Source organism: Cygnus atratus, chromosome 2 (assembly GCF_013377495.2).
Source record: "Cygnus atratus isolate AKBS03 ecotype Queensland, Australia chromosome 2, CAtr_DNAZoo_HiC_assembly, whole genome shotgun sequence".
In the NCBI taxonomy this organism is placed as follows: Eukaryota; Metazoa; Chordata; class Aves; order Anseriformes; family Anatidae; genus Cygnus; species Cygnus atratus.
This window is the reverse complement of record NC_066363.1, coordinates 116,490,652-116,509,666: the sequence shown is the minus strand read 5'-3', so window position 1 is coordinate 116,509,666 and position 19,015 is coordinate 116,490,652. Positions and strand designations below refer to the sequence as shown.

At 38.4% G+C, this 19,015-nt stretch overlaps 1 protein-coding gene across 1 annotated transcript in view; it reads left to right on the top strand.

The window, feature by feature from the left end:
- PRKDC (protein kinase, DNA-activated, catalytic subunit) overlaps window positions 1-19,015 on the top strand; it is a 78,543-nt gene that overhangs the window by 45,427 nt on the left and 14,101 nt on the right. Inside the window, exons 58-74 of the mRNA XM_035553164.2 lie at window positions 409-598; window positions 935-1,150; window positions 2,106-2,218; window positions 3,651-3,782; window positions 5,078-5,257; window positions 7,886-8,094; window positions 8,557-8,695; window positions 9,278-9,466; window positions 9,942-10,166; window positions 10,739-10,847; window positions 11,540-11,651; window positions 13,452-13,641; window positions 14,545-14,719; window positions 14,808-14,998; window positions 15,519-15,699; window positions 16,228-16,388; window positions 17,902-18,113. Of these exons, the coding sequence (XP_035409057.1) occupies window positions 409-598; window positions 935-1,150; window positions 2,106-2,218; window positions 3,651-3,782; window positions 5,078-5,257; window positions 7,886-8,094; window positions 8,557-8,695; window positions 9,278-9,466; window positions 9,942-10,166; window positions 10,739-10,847; window positions 11,540-11,651; window positions 13,452-13,641; window positions 14,545-14,719; window positions 14,808-14,998; window positions 15,519-15,699; window positions 16,228-16,388; window positions 17,902-18,113 (2,924 nt within the window). The remainder of the gene's footprint in view (window positions 1-408; window positions 599-934; window positions 1,151-2,105; window positions 2,219-3,650; window positions 3,783-5,077; window positions 5,258-7,885; window positions 8,095-8,556; window positions 8,696-9,277; window positions 9,467-9,941; window positions 10,167-10,738; window positions 10,848-11,539; window positions 11,652-13,451; window positions 13,642-14,544; window positions 14,720-14,807; window positions 14,999-15,518; window positions 15,700-16,227; window positions 16,389-17,901; window positions 18,114-19,015) is intronic.

Genomic DNA, 19,015 nt, shown 5'->3' with positions numbered 1-19,015 from the left:
AAAAAAAGAATGATTTAATTATATATACAGGTATAGCTGATGTGTAGAGTGCTGAAATACTTTTAAAAAGAATAGCTGGGGTGGAGGTGGTGGGGAGGATAGTAGAGAAAAGCACCTTAAGCTGGAGAAAAATTGTGAAGAAACAAGAATACTGGTACAAGAGCTATAAATCAGTCCTCAGCTGACCAGTCCAAATTAGTGAGTTTTTTTGCTGAGCTATGGGAAGGTTTTACTTGGCTTTACTAGTTTGTTTTTTGTTGTGTTGTTTGTTTTTTTTTAATGTCCCGCCCCTGTATGTAGGATGATGTTTTAAATGCTATACTTTCATTTCTGTTATCGTGCTTCAAGGAAGGAAAGAAAAAAGCCTCCACTCTTATTAATCTTATTAAAATATTTTTGTGTTTATAGGACTTTGTAATTGATTCCAGTTGGCGTTATCGAAGTACTATGCTCACACCTATGTTTTTGGAGACTCAAGTTTCACAGAGTACTAACAAGAATTTGTCACAAGAAAGATCCCCATCCATTTCTGGCTCAGTAGGTGGTCAAGTGAGGGCTACCCAAAGACAATACGAATTTACACCTACACAGAATGTCAGTAAGTCCAGACTGATATCTTCTGAAATCTTGTTGCTTGCTATAAGAAGGATTCCATTCTCCCCATTCCTGCTGCATATGAATTTTTAGTGTAAAAGTAAATGCACTTAATACTCTATTTTCACGAGCTTTTTTTTGTTGTTATGAGAGAAAACATAGCATACTTTTATTGGTCTGATACGCTTTTTATATTTTGCTTAATTTAAGTGTTTCTTACATAACAGCTTGAAATCTGTTCTGATTATAAACACTGGGAATTAAATTTTTGGGGAAGGAAAATTGTGCCTCACAGATGTTTTCATCTGCATTATTACTGTTTTACAATTATTTTTTACAGGTGGTAGAAGTTCTTTTAATTGGCTAACTGGAAACAGCATTGACACATTGGCAGAGTATACGGTTCCTTCATCCTCGGAATCCTTGTCTTCATCCATGCTCTTAGTTAACAAACGGAGTGAAAAATTTAAACAAGCAGCCTTTAAACCAGTGGGGCCAGATTTTGGAAAAAAAAGGTTGGGTTTACCTGAAGATGAGGTGGACAGCAAAACTAAAGGTCTGTAGGCCTTATAGTGCAATTTCTATACTTTCTGTTATTCCATTTTGTTAGGCCATCTTTGTCGGTTGTTTGGCTGGCAGTCTGTTATCTTTGTGGCATTATAATTGAAGTTCAATTTGTGAGATCTTGTTTCCAGGAATGTGTGTCGATACTTGCATAACTATGGCAAAAAATTAGGATTGTGCGAAGAATTGCAAAAACTGTACATTGCCAGACGAAAGAATTAACTGGGTAAGAAGCCAGCTGGTGTGGTCTATCCTTCGGCCATGTCATGTGATGCAGTGTGAATGTCACTTCAGTCCCTTATGTTTTAAATTTAACTGCATATCTCTTTAAAGAAACTGAACAACTTGGAAATATTTTTTCCTCACCACTTCAGCTGTGTAGACATGTTCTGCAACAGGGTGCAATCCAGCAGTGGAATTACCTGCTTTTATCTGAAAATGCTCCTTTATCCACCCAGTCGACAACCAAAAACAGAAATAAGTTGTTGTTATCACCCAATCTTTCAAGATATTTAGCACTTCTTTTTTTGTAGAGAGCTATATACTTTATGGAACATGGTGCAAATACCATATTTGCCTTGGGTAGTTAAAAATAAATCTGTTACAGGAATCAAATTTGTTTATAAAGTCTATTGCCTTTCGCAATACAATAGTTGCCCCTTATACCTCATCTGTGTGCCTAAAGTTTTGATACAACTGCTTACCGCTTCTCCTAAAAATGACTTACTTTGTTTTAATTTGATATCTTGCTGGGAGGTCTTGCTTTGAGTTATTGAATATGAAACTTAGGAGACTAGTTGGTAAGCTAATAAAGGCAAAGATGGTGTTTGTTATTATGATGCTGTTGCATTAAATCTGAAGTTTGAGAAAAGAAAAGCTGTGGACATGAATGTATGTTATGTTCTCCAGAACTAAAACTGTAAGATGATGTTCCACTTTATACCTAGGTATAGATGAACGAGCAGAAATTCTAAGACTGCGGAGACGTTTCTTGAAGGACCGAGAGAAAGTCAGTCTGATTTATGCTAGAAAAGGTGTGGCTGAACAGAAAAGAGAACAGGTTTGTCAATCCAAATAAGTTTAAAGCCTTAAGTCCCAATGTCATCTGCAGCCTAGTACTTCATTTCCAGAAGTAATTGTGTGAAGAATGGGTAGGTGTAAGATGCCGGTTGCTACTTTAAAAGCTTTAAAAGGTTTTATTTGGAAATCATGCTATTTTTGTGCTTCAAGTTAAATGATGTTACTTGGCGTGAGCAAGAAAAGAGCTGGGTAACATGTCCATTCTTCTGCTTTGTGTACAGTGATTTTATATGATAGAATCCCTAGCAGTGAAGCGAAATGTTCACACAGTAAAGAAGCTCTTTACAGTTGTCATCCTGGAAACTAGAAACCTTGAAGTGAGAATGCTCTGCGGAAGTAGTTGGAAAACATTATCCATTGTCTAAAAGCGAACTCAAAAATGTGATACAGCTGATAGGTTAACCTGAACTGCTGAGGACTTTTAACCTGAAGGAAAGTCAGTAGTAAGCAAAGCATTTGCTGAGTGTTTATCAGAGCCAGGAACCTGGTACTGTACGGGTTACTTAGTACTATATGGCTGTGTTTCGTACTCGTGATTAGTTTAAAAACGCTTGAAGCTCTGTAGAAGTTTTTCAAAGGTTCGTGTGAATAGAATAATATATTGTCATCCAAAAATGATAGCAGTTAAACAAGAACAAAGGAACACAGGATTGAGTTAAGTCTGAGACACACTTGCTATTCTGTGCAGCTGCAGACATCTATGTAAATTGAACTTATGTCTGGAAGAGCCACACAAACACCTGTTTTTGCCACCTTGTTCACTGTTAGGCCAAAGCTCCCATTTCTTCCTACCCTGCAAGAGAAAGAATCTGTAACAAATGTGTTCTGTATGGCAGTTCAAGAGCGAACAAACAAAAAAATGTGTTCCACAACAAAAGACCAGAGGAGGCCATAAATGCTGCCAGGATTCCTTAAGCTTGTCAAGAGATTTGTTGCGCATAAACACACATGGAACTCAATGCCTTATGCTAATACAATACCTGATGGGGCAACAGGAAAAAGTAGATCCTGAGCAAGAAAGTATTTGGAAATAACTTTAACAAAGCCCTAACTTCTCCCAGGATATTTCTCTTGGATGTTTTTTGAAAATAATTCCTTTGAAGTTGTGTAGAAGAAAAATGGGCTCAAATGACAAGATGAGAAGTGTTTAAAGTTGAGAAAAAATCTTCAAGCTTTCTTCTGTTTCCCTCTTTCACTATGCAAACGAATACATTCACTCCTTTATGTAGCTCTCTGTTAAGATCATTTTGGGTTTAACCGTATTACAGCTTTAGAGAAAATGTATTTGCTGTAATCACAGCAAAAGTTTTTAAAGGACTTCAAAAATACTCTTGCTTATTATGTCTTATCTAGATACATCTCTTTCTATTTAATGTGACTCTTTTTTTTTAACATTGAGCAATGCATTTCAGGAGATGAAATCTGAGCTGAAGATGAAGTACGATGCTCAGGTTACTTTGTACAGAAGTTACCGTGTAGGAGACCTTCCTGACATCCAGATTGAATACTGCAGCCTCATTGCCCCTCTACAGGGCCTTGCTCAGGTTTGTCTTCTTTTCAAATGGCATTTTTGAAGTTTTCTGTTTTTGTAGGGAAAGTGGTGTGCAGTTGGACAACTGCTTTCACGATTGATTTGTTTTGTAATCAGCCACCATGATATGCTTTCAAAGAGTGTGTTTTGAGGTACAGTGTTTCTCCTACACCTGGGCTGGTGCAGTGATGAGAGAAGATGCCTTGTAGCTTGCCTCAAGTAGTTAAGGACCTCAGAACACGGAGGGCCTCAGACAGCAGCTCTTGTCCATTGCCTCTGGGTTATTCTCCTTGAGAAACAACTGGTGGTGGTTTTTACAGACATCATTGCAAAGGACATCTTGCTGTATAGTAACAATGGCCATTTTTTTTTCTTTCGCATTGCTATAGTGGGGCTGAAAAAGTACAGGCAAAGTCTCTGAGAGGACTGGACTTGAACTAGTCAGTAAAACTAATCCAGTATTCCTTTTAGGGACATGGTGTAGTGGGTGACATTGGTAGTAGTGTGATTGTTGGACCAGATGATCTTGGAGGTCTTTTCCAACCCTGATGATTCTGTGATTTCTATGATTTCATATCCGGGAATAGTAGAAACCATACCCTGAACCTATCCAGTTTTGCAGTGTTTGGGAAGTCAAAGTGTTCCTGATTATCTTTGTATTTAATTTTTTTTTGCTGTTCCATTATGTCAATGTAAAGGGAGGAAATAGTACAATCATGAATTATCTGAACAGCGTTAAATCAAACTCCAGTCCCATGATCAACCAGGATGCATAGGATTATGTTACATTTGTTAGTGTGTTTCTGGGTTGAAAAAATGCCTTTATATCTGATATGGCACCATCTGTCTGTACATTTCTCTGTGTTAGCTCCCTGAATGTTTGGGTCTGGGTTTCCTCACACACTGATGCCTTCTGGTTTTGGTTGTTGGTTTGTTTGTTTGTCTGTTTTCCTGAAACCCTCTTCCCTGGCAATGGTGTCCATAAGATGATATTGGGTGCCTGGCTCTGACAGCAGGAATTGCGAATGTGAAAATTGTAAATTCTATCCTCTCCACCAGCACTCTGGCCTGAAACCTACGTTGTCTTGGAGTTTCATTATGTAGAAAAATTAAGGTAGGGCTTGAATTTATAGTACAGTAACTCTGAAATGATTCCCAGCATAGGTGTGGGGCATGCAATTATTCCACTCCCTAACAGTGTCCACATGAGGACTAGGTACAGGATGGTTCATAGCTCTTAATTTTGTTATTAGTTCATTGGTTCACAGCAAAATTCAGTGACTGTACTGCTTTTCTTGTAATTCACAGAAAGATCCAACATTTGCCAAGCAGCTTTTCAGCAGTTTGTTTGGTGGAATTTTCCATGAGGTAGAAAAGTCTAAAACCCCTTCTGAGAAAAAAGTCATCATCCAGAAGCTGCTGAGGGACTTCAATCATTTCCTGAGCGTGAGCCTCTCTTACTTCCCACCATTCATTGCATGCATCCAGGTAAAGCTTACCTCATGGCAGGAAAGTAGCAGAGTATAACATCTTTGTTTCAATGTGTGGTAAAACCAGTGGTAGGGAAGGTTAAATACAGTTACTGAAGTTTAAACGGGTGAAAATAGAATTGTTAACAAAATGGTTATTTCAAGTGACTCTTGTTAAGTTGAACACAAACTTCATGCCTGTGAACTGATTTTTCAAGGTTTCTATAATTTCTAATCTGTAGAGTTTGAGTCACCTTTTAATGTTTTTAATTGCAGCAGTAACAAGAAGAGACTTGATTTTAAATGAAAGCCATGTGAACAATTGAAAAGGTTACGTGGGTGTCGTGGTACTCATATTTCCTGTTTCTGGGAATGCTTATTGAGGAATACTTCAATGTCTTGAGCATATCAGTAGCTGTCAGATTGTTTGTTGTTAACATCTCTTATTTATTTTTTCAGCAACATTTTCAAATTATTCCCCTGAAGTAGTTGTCTGGTAATTTTCAGTAATGATGGAAAGGCTTGTTTCCACCAAAGGCTGAGTGCGTGTACCACAGCTCTATCACTGAAAGGAAGCACAAGCCTTTCTGCTTCGCTTCTGTGTGCTTCTAATGCAATGATAATATGCTGACCTGGAATAGTTTGTGAACTTAATCTTTTATCCTAATTTTCAGAGATTAAAAAACTTTGTCACTATGCTTATCGTCACTATATTTAATGATTCTTCTCATCTGTGTTGATCTTAATGTTGTGTCTGATTCACAGTTCTCAAAATATTTTTTTTGAGTGACAGGTAGTAGTTTCCTCCTTCTGTTGTGGAAGTTTAAATACTCTGTGACAGTAGGTGTCATTCGTAATACAGGAGGAGTATCTAGTTCGGACTAGCTTTTCAACCAGTGACAAACTTTGCTTCTTAGTACTTGCATTTACACATCTGAAAAAATGTAATTTCTTGTTTACTTTCTTCTGTGCAGCTGCATGAAAGGTCAAATGCTATGGGGATTTTTTTGGGCTGCCTTGGTATTTTGTGAGCCAGCATCTCACAATAGCTATCTGTTAATATTCCCTTTTGACATGTCATTTATTGGTTCTCTGTCTTGATATTATTTTTTTGTGTTAAACTATGTTCTCTATTAGACCCTCTTTAAAAACACTGTTGTGTTAGGCTACATTTTTTTTCTGAAGAGACATAAGATAAAGATTAAAAAAAAAAAAACTGATTATTTAAAATCAGTCAAAAATGCAGACTTTATACAAGTGATAAGGGCATCTCGTTGCCATCCCTGTTGAAAGTACAGCAGCACAAAGGCAAGCCTCAGCTTGTGTAGTTGAGCATCCCTGACATAATCCATAAAAGTTGGTAGCAGAGGAAGGTATGCTCTTAGGTATTGGTGTCTGGGGCACATGGAATTGATACTGCCTGAATAGCAGATAAAACGTGTGCAGACCCCTCATTGGGATCCACCTGGTCTGTAGCTCAGGAGGCTACAAGAAGCTGTTCTTTTTCTCTCTTCTATTGAATATGAATATAATTGGCATGTCTCAACTTATACAAAATGTGCAATGAATTTGCATAAGCCAGATTCATATGCTACAGTTTTTGTGGTGCTTGCCATTAATAAGGAAATGTAGCTTAGTTGATCTCACAGTCTCACGCTACAATTTCCATGCAGTGATTTTTCACTTAATATTCTTGCATATACTGTATTGCAAGAATCAAACGTTAATTTTTGTCCTAAAATTCATTGCTGTTTCTTGTAATGAAAGTTTTATTGCCTACTCCTTCCAGTTGTAGTTTTTTCTTCCCCTTTGGTTAAAGGTATGTAAACTCTCCTTCAGGTTCTTAAGTGGGGAAAAAAAAAGGCTTTAATAAACTTGTCTGCTCCTTTTTGGAGATATTTGTCTGTACTTGAGATGATTTAAGTGTTAAAAAGAAATTTCAGATAAACAAGAGCCTTTATTCTTGAAAAAAGGGTTATTCTGTATTTGAACCGATGTTAAATAGGATAAAGATCTTAGAAATATTGTCTTTAAATCATGCAGGACTAGATGAGTACAAATGAGTGAGTATTTTTGGTATACTAAAACTGGGTAAGTGTTTGGATAGAAAGCCTTTAGTTCATGGTTAGTCATGCCATTGGCTCATAGCAAGAACACGCTATACAATAGGTTAAGGAAATTCATCTGTTGTGTAGCAGGCAGCACATTACCAACAAAAAGAAGGGAAGCTTCAGGCTGTGAATGTGTTCATTTACCTCTCATCCACTTCTAGTGTGCTTCTGTTTAGAGAGTTGTCTAGAAGGTTGCCCAGGTGTAGCAGGTTGATCAATATGCACAGGGTCACTGTTTCTTGTTACTTACAGCTTCTTTGTTTTGAAGCAGCTTCAGTCTTCAGTGGCCCTGGAGACAGATGAAGTAGGGGGGTTATTCTCTATTGTTCTCTGTTCTGAGAGCAACTGCACAAAAAGAAAAGTATTCTGGTTTTTGTTTTTGTCTTTTTCAGAGTTGGGATCTTCTGGAGATTTAACTGCTTACTTCTAAAGCTTGCACTGTGAGAAAGGGATACCAAATAGGTGGCCTATGAAAGGCAAAATGTCAGTGTAGTTTTAGACCAGGTAGACACCTGATGTTTTGTTTTATCTTACAGGAAATGAGCTACAAGCACAGAGAGCTACTGGAACTGGATTCAGCTAACGTGAGCACAAGCTGCCTTGCAAGTTTACAGCAGCCAGTGGGCATCCTTCTTCTGGAGCACGCCCTGATGGCTCTGTGCCCAGTGGAGGAGCCGCCGTCAAAGCGGATGCGCGGGAGGACAGAGCTTCCCCCAGATGTGATCAGATGGATCGAACTCGCCAAGTAAATTCTGGGTTGAGACAAGTTACTCCTGGTCAGGTTTGCCTTGCGAAGAGCTCTGCCTTTATGGCTTATGGCATTTCGGTTTTTAGTCCTTCCCTTTGTTAGAATTCAGTGTGCTTTAATGTCTTGTCAGTTAGTCACTGTCTTTCAGTTAGAGCACTTAGATTTGAGAGATGTGCACCCTGATGGTGCTGTCTCACTGCTGAAAAATGTCTTACGGCTTCTCAGCTGCAGGAGCTTCCAGAGTTCAGGTGTTCCCCTACAAGACAAGATGAAGTTTATCTAGTTAAATATAAATTTATAATTTGATATAAGAAATACTTTTTTTTAATATTACAAGCCTGTAATATTGTTGCTGATTGAGTGTGTTTGTTTTTTTTAATTTCATTTTAAATAGCTTATACTTCCATTAATGTACTTCTGTTCAACTAATTAAAATGTTTGCCTTTTTCTTATTGCTAGGCTTTACCGATCTCTTGGAGATTATGATGTTCTTCGTGGTATTTTCAGTGGTAAGATTGGGACTAAGGAAATTACACAGAAAGCATTACTGGCAGAAGCAAGGAGTGATTATGCTGAAGCAGCTAAACATTATGATGAGGTAAAATGACAAAAAGAATTTTTTGTTTCATAAATTTTTCTTGTAGCTTAAAACTAATAAGCCAAAATGAAACATTTTGAAAAGAAGCGTGTTCTTTAAGACATCTTCTGTTTTGTTTGATTGATGGTTCAGTCTGTAAAGACACATGAACAGATGCCATGAGCAGTCAAAACAGAGCAGTAGGCATGCTACTTTTAACAGTTTGTTAGAAAGCTTTACATGCACCATTACTTAGGCAGACAAGTAGAACACCATGGCCACGCTACCCCTAAGAGAGCAAACTGCTTGTATTCATGGCAAATTCCAGTTATAGTGGGTACAAATGAAGAACAATCTTTTTAACCTTCTTTTAAAGACTTGGCTCTTTAAAAATGCAGGTTTACTGAAGACGGCTGTCTGAAACGAATTTATACATAAATACTGACTAGCTTGAATTTTCTGCCTTTAATGGTGCTGTCACATTCTGGTAAATGGATAGGTACTTTTATGAGACAATTAATTGTTCTTAAGTCACCGGTGACTTAGAATCTGACATTGGTTTAAATTCTGAGAACATTCCTCTCCTTTAAATTCATTCCCTAGGCACTCTCTAAAGAAGACTGGAAAGATGGAGAGCCAACAGAAGCAGAGAAGGATTTCTGGGAACTTGCATCTCTGGAATGCTATGACCACCTCACAGAATGGAAATCATTGGAGTATTGTGCTACCGTTAATATCGACAGCAGTAAACCCCCGGACCTAAGCAAAACATGGAATGATCCGTTTTATCAGGTTTTTACAAATCACCTTGATACTGCATTGTTTTTATGTCTGCAGGGGTGTCCTGCACCTGATTGTGATTATGGTTAGCATTCAACTGCATAATTTTGGATACTTTTATTATGGAAATTAGCAGACAGTCTGATATATTAATAATTGAAACAGTTACCTCTGCTATTTTTAGGATGCTATTTTAGCACCAGATTTATCCACTACTTCTTGCAGTATTTGTGTTACTTTTATCTCTCTTATTTGTTGCAAATTTTAAGAGTTACCAAACCACTGTTTTTGAAACTGGTGGAATTTGCTGACAACTTCTTGAGCAGACAGGGCTGCCTGTGATATGTTCACAAATTGTAATTTGTCTATAGGGAATTCATTTAAGAAAATGGTTCAAAATATTATATATATTTGATCTGCCACAGATAACAAAAAGATCATCTAATATTCGATTTCTAGAAATAAAGACTACGTTTTCACTTTGTAGGAGACATACCTGCCCTATATAATACGCAGTAAGTTGAAGTTGCTGCTTAACGGGGAAAACGACCAGACTTTGCTGACTTTCATTGATGAGGCAATGAAGACAGAACAGAAGAAAGCAGTTATAGAAATGTATTATAGCCAAGAGCTTAGTCTTCTTTACATCCTGCAAGATGATTTTGACAGAGCCAAATATTACATTAGCAATGGCATGCAGATCTTCATGCAGGTAATGATCACTGATATACCTAATGTGATTTTTCTGTATAAACTCATGGCATATTAAAACTGTGGCTGTTGTTAGTGCTGCTAGATTATGCTCTTGAGATAAATGCTTGCCCAAATACAATGAAATCTAGGTGCTTTCCAATCATATGACAAAGCTTCCATTGAGGTCGCTGCTTGCAATGATGAGAATTAAGCCAGCCAGTGGAGTTCATCTTCCTCTGTTGTTGTAATTTGTTTTATTCTGCTCAGTTTCATCCATTAGAAATTTTTCAGAGTAATTGTGCAGAGAAATAGCAATTTTATGTTATTCATCCTTCAGAAGCCTACTGCTCCCAGGACAAATTACAAAATAAAGTATTAAATTGAGAGGTTATAACTTTCATCTGTTTTAGGGACTATAGCCAGAATGTGTCTCTATACTTGTTCAAGGCAGAGTTGATGTCAGATTACAGGTCTGTTAAATAACTCATAAAAGGCTTGGTTGTAGAGCGTAATCTGTCAGCACTAGGTGAATGTTTTTGTGTAACACTAAGTGACCACGTTGTATCTTTCATCCTCTCCTTTTCCTTTCAGAGCTATTCCAGTATTGATACTTTGCTATATCAAAGTCGAATGACCAAACTGCAGTCTGTACAAGCTTTGACGGAAATACAGGATTTCATCAATTTTATGACCAAAAGAAGTAAAAAAAAAAAAAAAAATCTTATTTCATTTTCATTATATTAAATAGTCCTGGTTTTCTGAACTTTTAATTTCTCTTTCCATACCTAGAGGACTGAACTCCTGTTTGAAGGGGCATGGGTCTGGAATTACTTCTTATTGTATTCTTGACAGTAAGAACTATTGTGGTTGTTCAGGGTAGACTTGAACGTAATTCTGCGTTCTCTTGCAAAGCTTTATTAGCCTAACTGTTGTAATAAAAGTATCTCTTTAAAAATGTAAAAAGAAATAAACTAAGGTTTTTGTTGGGGTCACTTCTGGTAACAAATAGTAATTAGCAGTGATAAAAGATCAGATATGTCACTTATAGCTGCTATGGTTGGCATGAAATACAAATTCGTGCATATAAATCTAATTATATATTAAATATAGTTAACAATTCTACTATATTCCAGCATACTCCTGTGTGGAAAGGTGCCTACCACTGGTGACTTCCAGTGGCAGTTGACACTGATGTCCGCATTGAATCTATTGTGCTTCAGCAATAACCAAAAGTATGAGCATAAATTAACGTATTTAATGTAAATCCAGAAATGTAACTGGGTTGTTTTATTGCACTCTTGGGGTTTGAGCATTAGATTTTGTTTGGTTTTGGGCCTTTTTCATGCTGTTTGGTTCTAGACGCTTTTATAGTATTCCTAAATTGATTTCTAGGTAACTTAGCTTCACGGGCTTCCCTTAAGAGACTTCTCAGAACTTGGACAAGCAGATATCCAGATGCTAAAATGGATCCCATGAACATCTGGGATGATATCATTACAAATCGGTAAAGTGAGATTCTTTAGTTAGCTCTAATTGTGTGTGCCTGCTGAGTTCTAGGAGATGCTTTTTCTAATACTGCTTGTTTACATGGGAGGGGGGGAGTGTGTCTGATATGACTTTTCTTTTAACTTATTGTAACAACTTTATCAGTATCACAGTTTGCTTTTTGTGGGACTAACTTTCATGTTTTGATAGAGAAACATAATTATTACTTCAGGCATTTTTTTGCGTCAGTAACTACATGTACTGCGCAGAAATGCTGGTGAGAAGTCAAGCTGGCCCACTTTAGCAGCCCTCAAACACACCCACGTGTAGTTGAGTAGATCAGCTGTATTTTCCTCAGTAAAACACCACCCTAAAGGCCCGTTCGTTATTAATAAAAACACTTACCTACTTTGTGGTTAGTGTCAAAGTTAGGGAGTGTATGAAAGCCCAGCCCTGTCACTCTCCGTACTTCCGATGTTTATAGGAAAGTTAATGACCACTGCTGTAATCAAAGACTTCTGCTCTGCAGCCGATGCTAGAAAGAACAAAGGTTCTCTGGAGACTGTTTTGGATTAGCTCTGAAGAAGCTGGAATGCTTTTTCAAATTTTGAAAGTTTTCTGTCCTCCCAGTGCTATTTATCTTCATCCCAATACAGTCTTCCAGCACAAATCTAGACTTTTTCTCCTTTTGAGGGGACAATTTCTTTAGCAGCTTAACTGATAACCACTGTGCACTGTAATTTATTTTATGATCTCTGGGTGTCAGGAAAGCATGGATACAGATAGAGCTTGTTGCAGTTAGACACTAGGCGGAATAAATACATGATGTGGTATACTCCTTTACAAAGTTTCAAAATGTTTATTTGTCAGTGTCTTACAAAGGTTTTCTAAAAGCATATTAAACTGTTTCTCATCTTAAATTAGTTACAAAATATGCCTTTATTCACTGCCAAGCCCCACTTCAGACTCCAGTGTTTTCCTCTGCGTTGAATAACAGTCTACATACTGAGAGATGCTATTACATTAGATAGGATTAATTGCAGAATAAAAAGGATTTAGCATTGTTTCATGGCAATTTCCTTTTCAGAAGCTGAGCATGGCCACTGGTCTTTTCTGCAATGGAGATTTTAAAGTCCCTTTTTACATGTCTCAGTGTCATATATACTGAATTGCAGGTTTGAATAAAATACAACCTGGCATGTTTCTGTCATGTTGGAAATGAATCATAGAATAGAATCATAAAGGTTGGAAAAGACCTCCAAGATCATCTGATCCAACCATCCCCCTACCACCAATGTCACCCACTAAACCATGTCCCTAACCACCAAGTCCAACCTCTCCTTAAACACCTCCAGGGACAGTGACTCCACCACCTCCCTGGGCAACCCATTCCAATGCCTGACTGCTCTTTCTGAGAAGAAATGTCTCCTCATTTCCAACCTGAACCTCCCCTGGTGGAACTTGAGGCCATTCCCTCTAGTCCTGTTGCTAGTAACTTGTGAAGTTATGGCTTAGTGAACCTGGAGGCTGTAGTTCATGCTTACAAGAACAAACCAACAAAAAAAAATCCCACTCTATTATGGACATTTTCTAATACTTAACCTTATTGATTCAAGATTGTGGAATGTTCTCAGGGTCAACCTATCCCTGGCTGTTACTTTTAGAGTCTGGGGAGTATGTTTAGCCCTTGCTAAGGGTGATTGCTATAACTTGCCATTTTTTCATAGCCGTGTTTACTGTCAGTAAGTTCAACGTTTTTGAATATAGGTTCCCTTGCCTGCATGCCGGAGTGATTTGTACTGCTGTTGTCATTGTGCAGGTGTTTCTTTCTTGACAAACTGCAAGAGAAACTTCTCAGTGATCAGGCAAATGATAGTATGGAGGTGGACGAGGAATATGGTCTTGGTGACCCAATGGAAGTAGATCAACAGGGTGAAGACATTCCTTCAATGATTAGAAGCTGCAAATTCAACATGAAAATGAAGATGATAGAAAGTGCCAGGAAACAGGTGACCATACTGTCTGATAGCTTCTGATTTTGTGAGAAAATGTATAGAAACTACAGCTGAAAAAGCCTCATAGGTCTAGTTGGGTGCCTTTTTGCAAGGGCAGAACTCATCTGTACTTTATCCTGCTGTCCTGGACATTATGAATGCTCAAGAAATTCAGCTCCGTAGAGAAAGAAAACAATAGATAAATGTTGATTAAAAACTTGATAATAATTTGTCACTACTGGAGATGTGCCTAAAGGCCCATTTGATCAACAGATGGTTTCTGACACTCTTAAGGGCAGAAGTATTTGAAATGCTTCAGTCATTAATGGATGAGATGCTTGTAGCCAAATAATATGCACTCTCATTTACAGTCTCTTCTGTACAAGAATGCAAACCAAATTCAGATTGAATCAATATCATTTGCTTCAATCAGCAATGATGAAACATTTTGGGATTTTTTTCATCACTGTTTCCATTAATGCTGTGATTAGATATTAGAGTTAACCTTTATATAAAAAGCTAAAGATAAGTGACTTAAAAGTTTTGCTTTGGATCTGACTATTACAATGACTGAAACGTGGCCTTTGGTCACATTTTTGGTCATAATGCATAAATGATTTGCTTAGTGGTATTATAAACCTAGTTACGTTGTCCATATGTGTTTGCATTGCAGAACAGTTAATGTCTATTTAATCTTGCAGATAAAATTTTTTTAATTTCCTTGGTTTGTCAAACCTCTGTTCTTTTTTCTTTCTCAAGTTTCAAAGCACAGATCTGTTTTTGAGTGTGAGACTGGAGAAGCAGTTTTATGATAGCTTTATGTTACCTAAATCCTCCCATCCCTTAATCTGGTCACAGAAAGATTTTATTTCCTCTTCAGACACGTTATCTGAAAACTCTGTCTTAATCTGAATATAGAACAGCTTCTCAGTTGCCAGGAAGCTTCTGAAAGACCTGCGCAGAGAGGCCAAAACGAGGGAAGACTGGCTGGTGAGGTGGAACTGCTCATATTGCCGCTTCACGCATAGCTTCAGCCGGAACCAGAGCTTTCCTGAACAAGTGCTCTCGGTGCTAAAAACCACCTCCCTGCTTGGTAACAGCCTTCTCCTTGCTTCACTTCATTTATTATACAAAGCTGCTTTTTTTGTCAAATTACCAGCTTTCTTTCTGAATTCCAACAGAAGATACCACATCTGACTACCTCAGCAAGAACGTAATGGCCTTCCGAAACCAGAATCTTCTTCTGGGTACTACTTACCGTATTATGGCCAAAGCTCTTAGTCAGGATCCAGGATGCCTTGAGCAAATAGAGGAGGAGAAAGCTGTAAAAATATCAGTACTGTCAGGAGAAAGTCTGGAGAGTCCTGAAAAGGTAAAATGGGGGGACACTTTCAGGTATTTCAGTATTATATACGCTACTTCAATAGATAGTGAAGGATATGAATAGGTACAGAGAATATGAAGCCCTGCTATTAGCAGTGATGTCTGCATGAACACCAGCTGTGGAGGGGAAAAGACATCAGATTTAAGTAGTTCGCATGCTCTTTTTAGCAAAAATTCTAAATATAGCTGTTAGGCAGATGTTACAGATATGTCTCCTTATGAAAAAATAGCATTTTAATTATTTTCTGGTAAATTCTAGTAACATGAAATTTTGTAGTTTAAAAAAAAATAGCGGAGATTAGTTTAATTAAAAAAAGTGTTTTATATTTTTCCATTTAAAACTCTGGAATAATTGCTAGAAATAGCATCCTATTTTTTTCTTTATACTTCTGAGTACACCCAATACAGTTAAAGTATCTGCTTAATGCTTGCAACCAGGCTTCAGTTTTAACAAGACTTGTTGAATGCTTCTTGCTAATGTCTTTTTCCCTGTTATGGTTAAATTTCAGGTATTGGCAGGTCTGAACAAGAGAGCTTTTCAGTATTTCAGCAGTGCTGCGAGGAAGTCAGAAGAGGAAGTGCAGTCCCACTCCATGGAACACATAGATGTGATGGGAGTTATCGATGCGTATATGACTTTGGTTGGTTTCTGTGACCATCATCTGCGTAAGGAAGAGGAAGGCTTGCTTGGTTAGTCAGTATTTCTCTTAAGCATGTGAGATGGATTTATGTGTGATGTATGGAGCTTTTGTGATACCCCAGAGATCTCCTAGAGCAACACAGCTTGGATTTAAATGGAAGAGTTTGTTCTGCAGTTCAGCAGTCTTTTTTTCTATAGTCTTTTTTTTTTTTTCTCCCCACTATTACTGCTAGCTTTGGTACTAGTGAATCACTCGTAGTCTCCCTCTCAATTGTGAGATACATATCGTATCCAGCTGATGCTTCCCTTGTTCCTTCCCAGACCACAACAATGTTGTATGTGAAACAGGCGAGTTACCAGTGGTGATGCAGCTTCCTGATAAAGCTAATCCTTATAGTCCCCAAGTACATGTGTTGCTGATGTGTGCAGTTCAAACAGATGGGAAGGAGAACAAAGCAAAAATACAAAATACACTGGGGAAAAAAATACAGAATAGTGGAGATGAATGTTCCAGATGATCAAAGAAACGAAACAAGTGATGGTGTTTGTGATAACTTTTGTTTAATGTTTCTTGGCAGAAATTAACACTGCAGATCTGCAGCTATTCCCAGCTATTGTGGTAGAGAAAATGATAAAAGCTTTAAAACTGAACTCCAGAGAAGCCAGGCTGAGATTCCCTAGACTGCTGCAATTAGTTGAAAGATATCCAGCAGAGACACTGGGTCTAGTGACACGAGAGGTTAGTTGCTTCCATTTTCCTGGCAGCCAATGTTGTTATAAATCGAATTTAAAAGGTGGAAGGTGGAGGCTAGATTGATAGAGAGGTTAGACTGTTGAGTTTTGCTTCAAGTGAATCAGATAAATTTTATCCCATCATTGTTCTTTGTTTTTCTCTGTCTTGTTGAGTCTAATTAATATGCACAGAAACTTTTCTTTAAAATTGAACTTTTTTTATTCTGATTCCAAATATTAGTTTGAGAGCTGCTGGCGAAAAATGACATTTTTTTTTCCCCTTCTGAACCATCTAAGTGGGCTGGTAAAGGTGGGTAGGATTAAGAGAGTTGTTTTTGTAGGCTGAATCTTCTGCGTGCAGGAAACCAGCAACCTTTTCACATTCATTTTCTGCTTTTCGCACCTGTATCTGTCCTGCTTCATTTCGGAGGTTCACTGCAGCTTCACCTCTTTCGTATTTCCCACTTCCTCCCTTCCATTGCCTGTTTCTGTATTGCTGTCAGGATGCCGTGTGCCGTGCTGCCTTCCCTTCTGTCACGGCACAGATATGCTGAGTGCTCCTCTTTGACTCATGCCCATTCCTGTCTTGGCCTGCCCATATTTTCAAGCCCTTTTCATTGTGCTGGTGCTCAGAGAGTGCCAAGCCCTGTCAGAGGAAGAACTCAAAGGCATGAGAGAGACAGAAATATGGCTTAGTTATCTTGAGAAACTGAAAACAGCAAAATGGCTGAGGTGGACAAGGTGTGGCCACAGTGAAACTCAGATGGCTGAAACAGAACCTGACGGCTGGTCCAGCTAACAGACCTCACCCAAAAGAGAAGCTCACCAGGAGTTTCTTTGTCCTTGCCTCACTATGCCAGTGAGATTAATACTGATAGTCCATTAAACTTAAACTCCATTAGAAAGGTAGGAAGGGATGAGGCGGGGAAAAAGGAGTCATTCAGCCTCTTCCTGTCATAAAAATATACAGTAGTATATTTCAAAATTTCACCTTTCAAAAGTGATGCAGTTTTCGGAGGGAGGGGAGCATGAATTGTATTGGGGGGTGCTCAATTGAAATAATATCTGTCAGCAAGCCCAAATCTGTTTAAAGGAAGAACAAAACTTTGGCTGGAGTTCGTGTTCTCCTTCCTGGCTTGTTTTATTCAAATCAAGACTTCAACTCAATGGTGTTTGAGATGCCCCATCAAATTTTTGAGTTGTTTTTATCTATGTGATCAAAATTTATTACATTGCATCTAGATAGAAAAGCCACAAGGTTGAGTATAAGGCTTCACCTTGATCAATAAACTGCAAATCTTTGCAACAGAAAAACTATTTAGTAGTGATAACAATAAATCTCTGCTTCAGTGGGGGATGAGTTGTGTAAGGTGGTTGTTGTTCTCTGTTATAATGTGTTTCGGTCTGTCAAATTGGGACACAGAGTGGTTTTGTTTGTGTTTACTATTTGGTATTTTTGGTATTTACTGTTTGGTATTTTTAAGGAAGACCAAAATCCAAAGCACTGTCGTCTTTTGCAGCTTTCTTCCGTTCCCTGTTGGCAGTTCATTGGTTGGATTAGCCAGATGATGGCACTGCTTGACAAGGATGAAGCAATAGCCGTGCAACATACCGTTGAAGAGATTGCAAATACCTATCCCCAGGCAATCATCTACCCTTTCATGATCAGCAGTGAAAGTTTCTGTTTCAAAGATACTGCAACCGGTTGTAAGAACAAGGAGTTTGTAGAAAGGTGAATTTGCAATTGGAGTAGTTCTTCTGTGTATTTTTTATTCTGAAGTGGGTGCGTTTATTTATTTATAAGAAACTGTTTTCTTTGAGGGACATGAGAAGCATTATGGGTACTCCTATGCACACTGAGCTTTGATTTAAAGGCTCAGGGAAAAACAATATGTAAGCTCTCTCAGTATTAGACGTACCCAGGTAACAGCCTGAATGCTTTCAGCAGATTTAGAATCATAGAATCACAGAATCATTAAGGTTGGAAAAGACCACCAAGATTGTCTCGTCCAACCATCCCCCTACCACCAATGTCACCCACTAAACCACGTCCCTAAGCACCATGTCCAGTCTTCCCTTGAACACCCCCAGGGACGGTGACTCCACCACCTCCCTTGGCAACCCGTCCCAGTGCCTGAGTGCTGTTTCTGAGAAGAAATGTCTCCTCATTTCCAACCTGAACCTCCCCTGGCACAACTTGAGGCCATTCCCTCTGAGGTCCCAGGTGTGGGGCTTAGTTTTTTGTTTTGTTTTGGTTTTCCAAGAAAAACAAAAAGAGGCAACCCCTTCCTACAGGTAACTCTTTTAGTCAAAAGTTTCATCTTCCTCCTTCTCCTTTGAGGCTGAAGGGAAATGGGGTGCATGATTAGACTCTTGCTGTAGAAGACTTCACAGTAGTGACAGACAGTAACCATGAGAGATGAAATTTTCTCAGATACTTAGTCTTTGTAATACCATGAGAGAGCGGGGATATTTGAACAGAATAAATGGTCCTATCAGATTTCAGAGATGGCCAGTGAAATGGATGAACACTCTGGGGGGGGGGGAACAGCAGCTCTTTATTGTATTCTCCTCTGCTTATGTAGCATGAGCCTTCTTCTACAAGCCCTACCTTGCCTGTTTTGCCATGCAGTA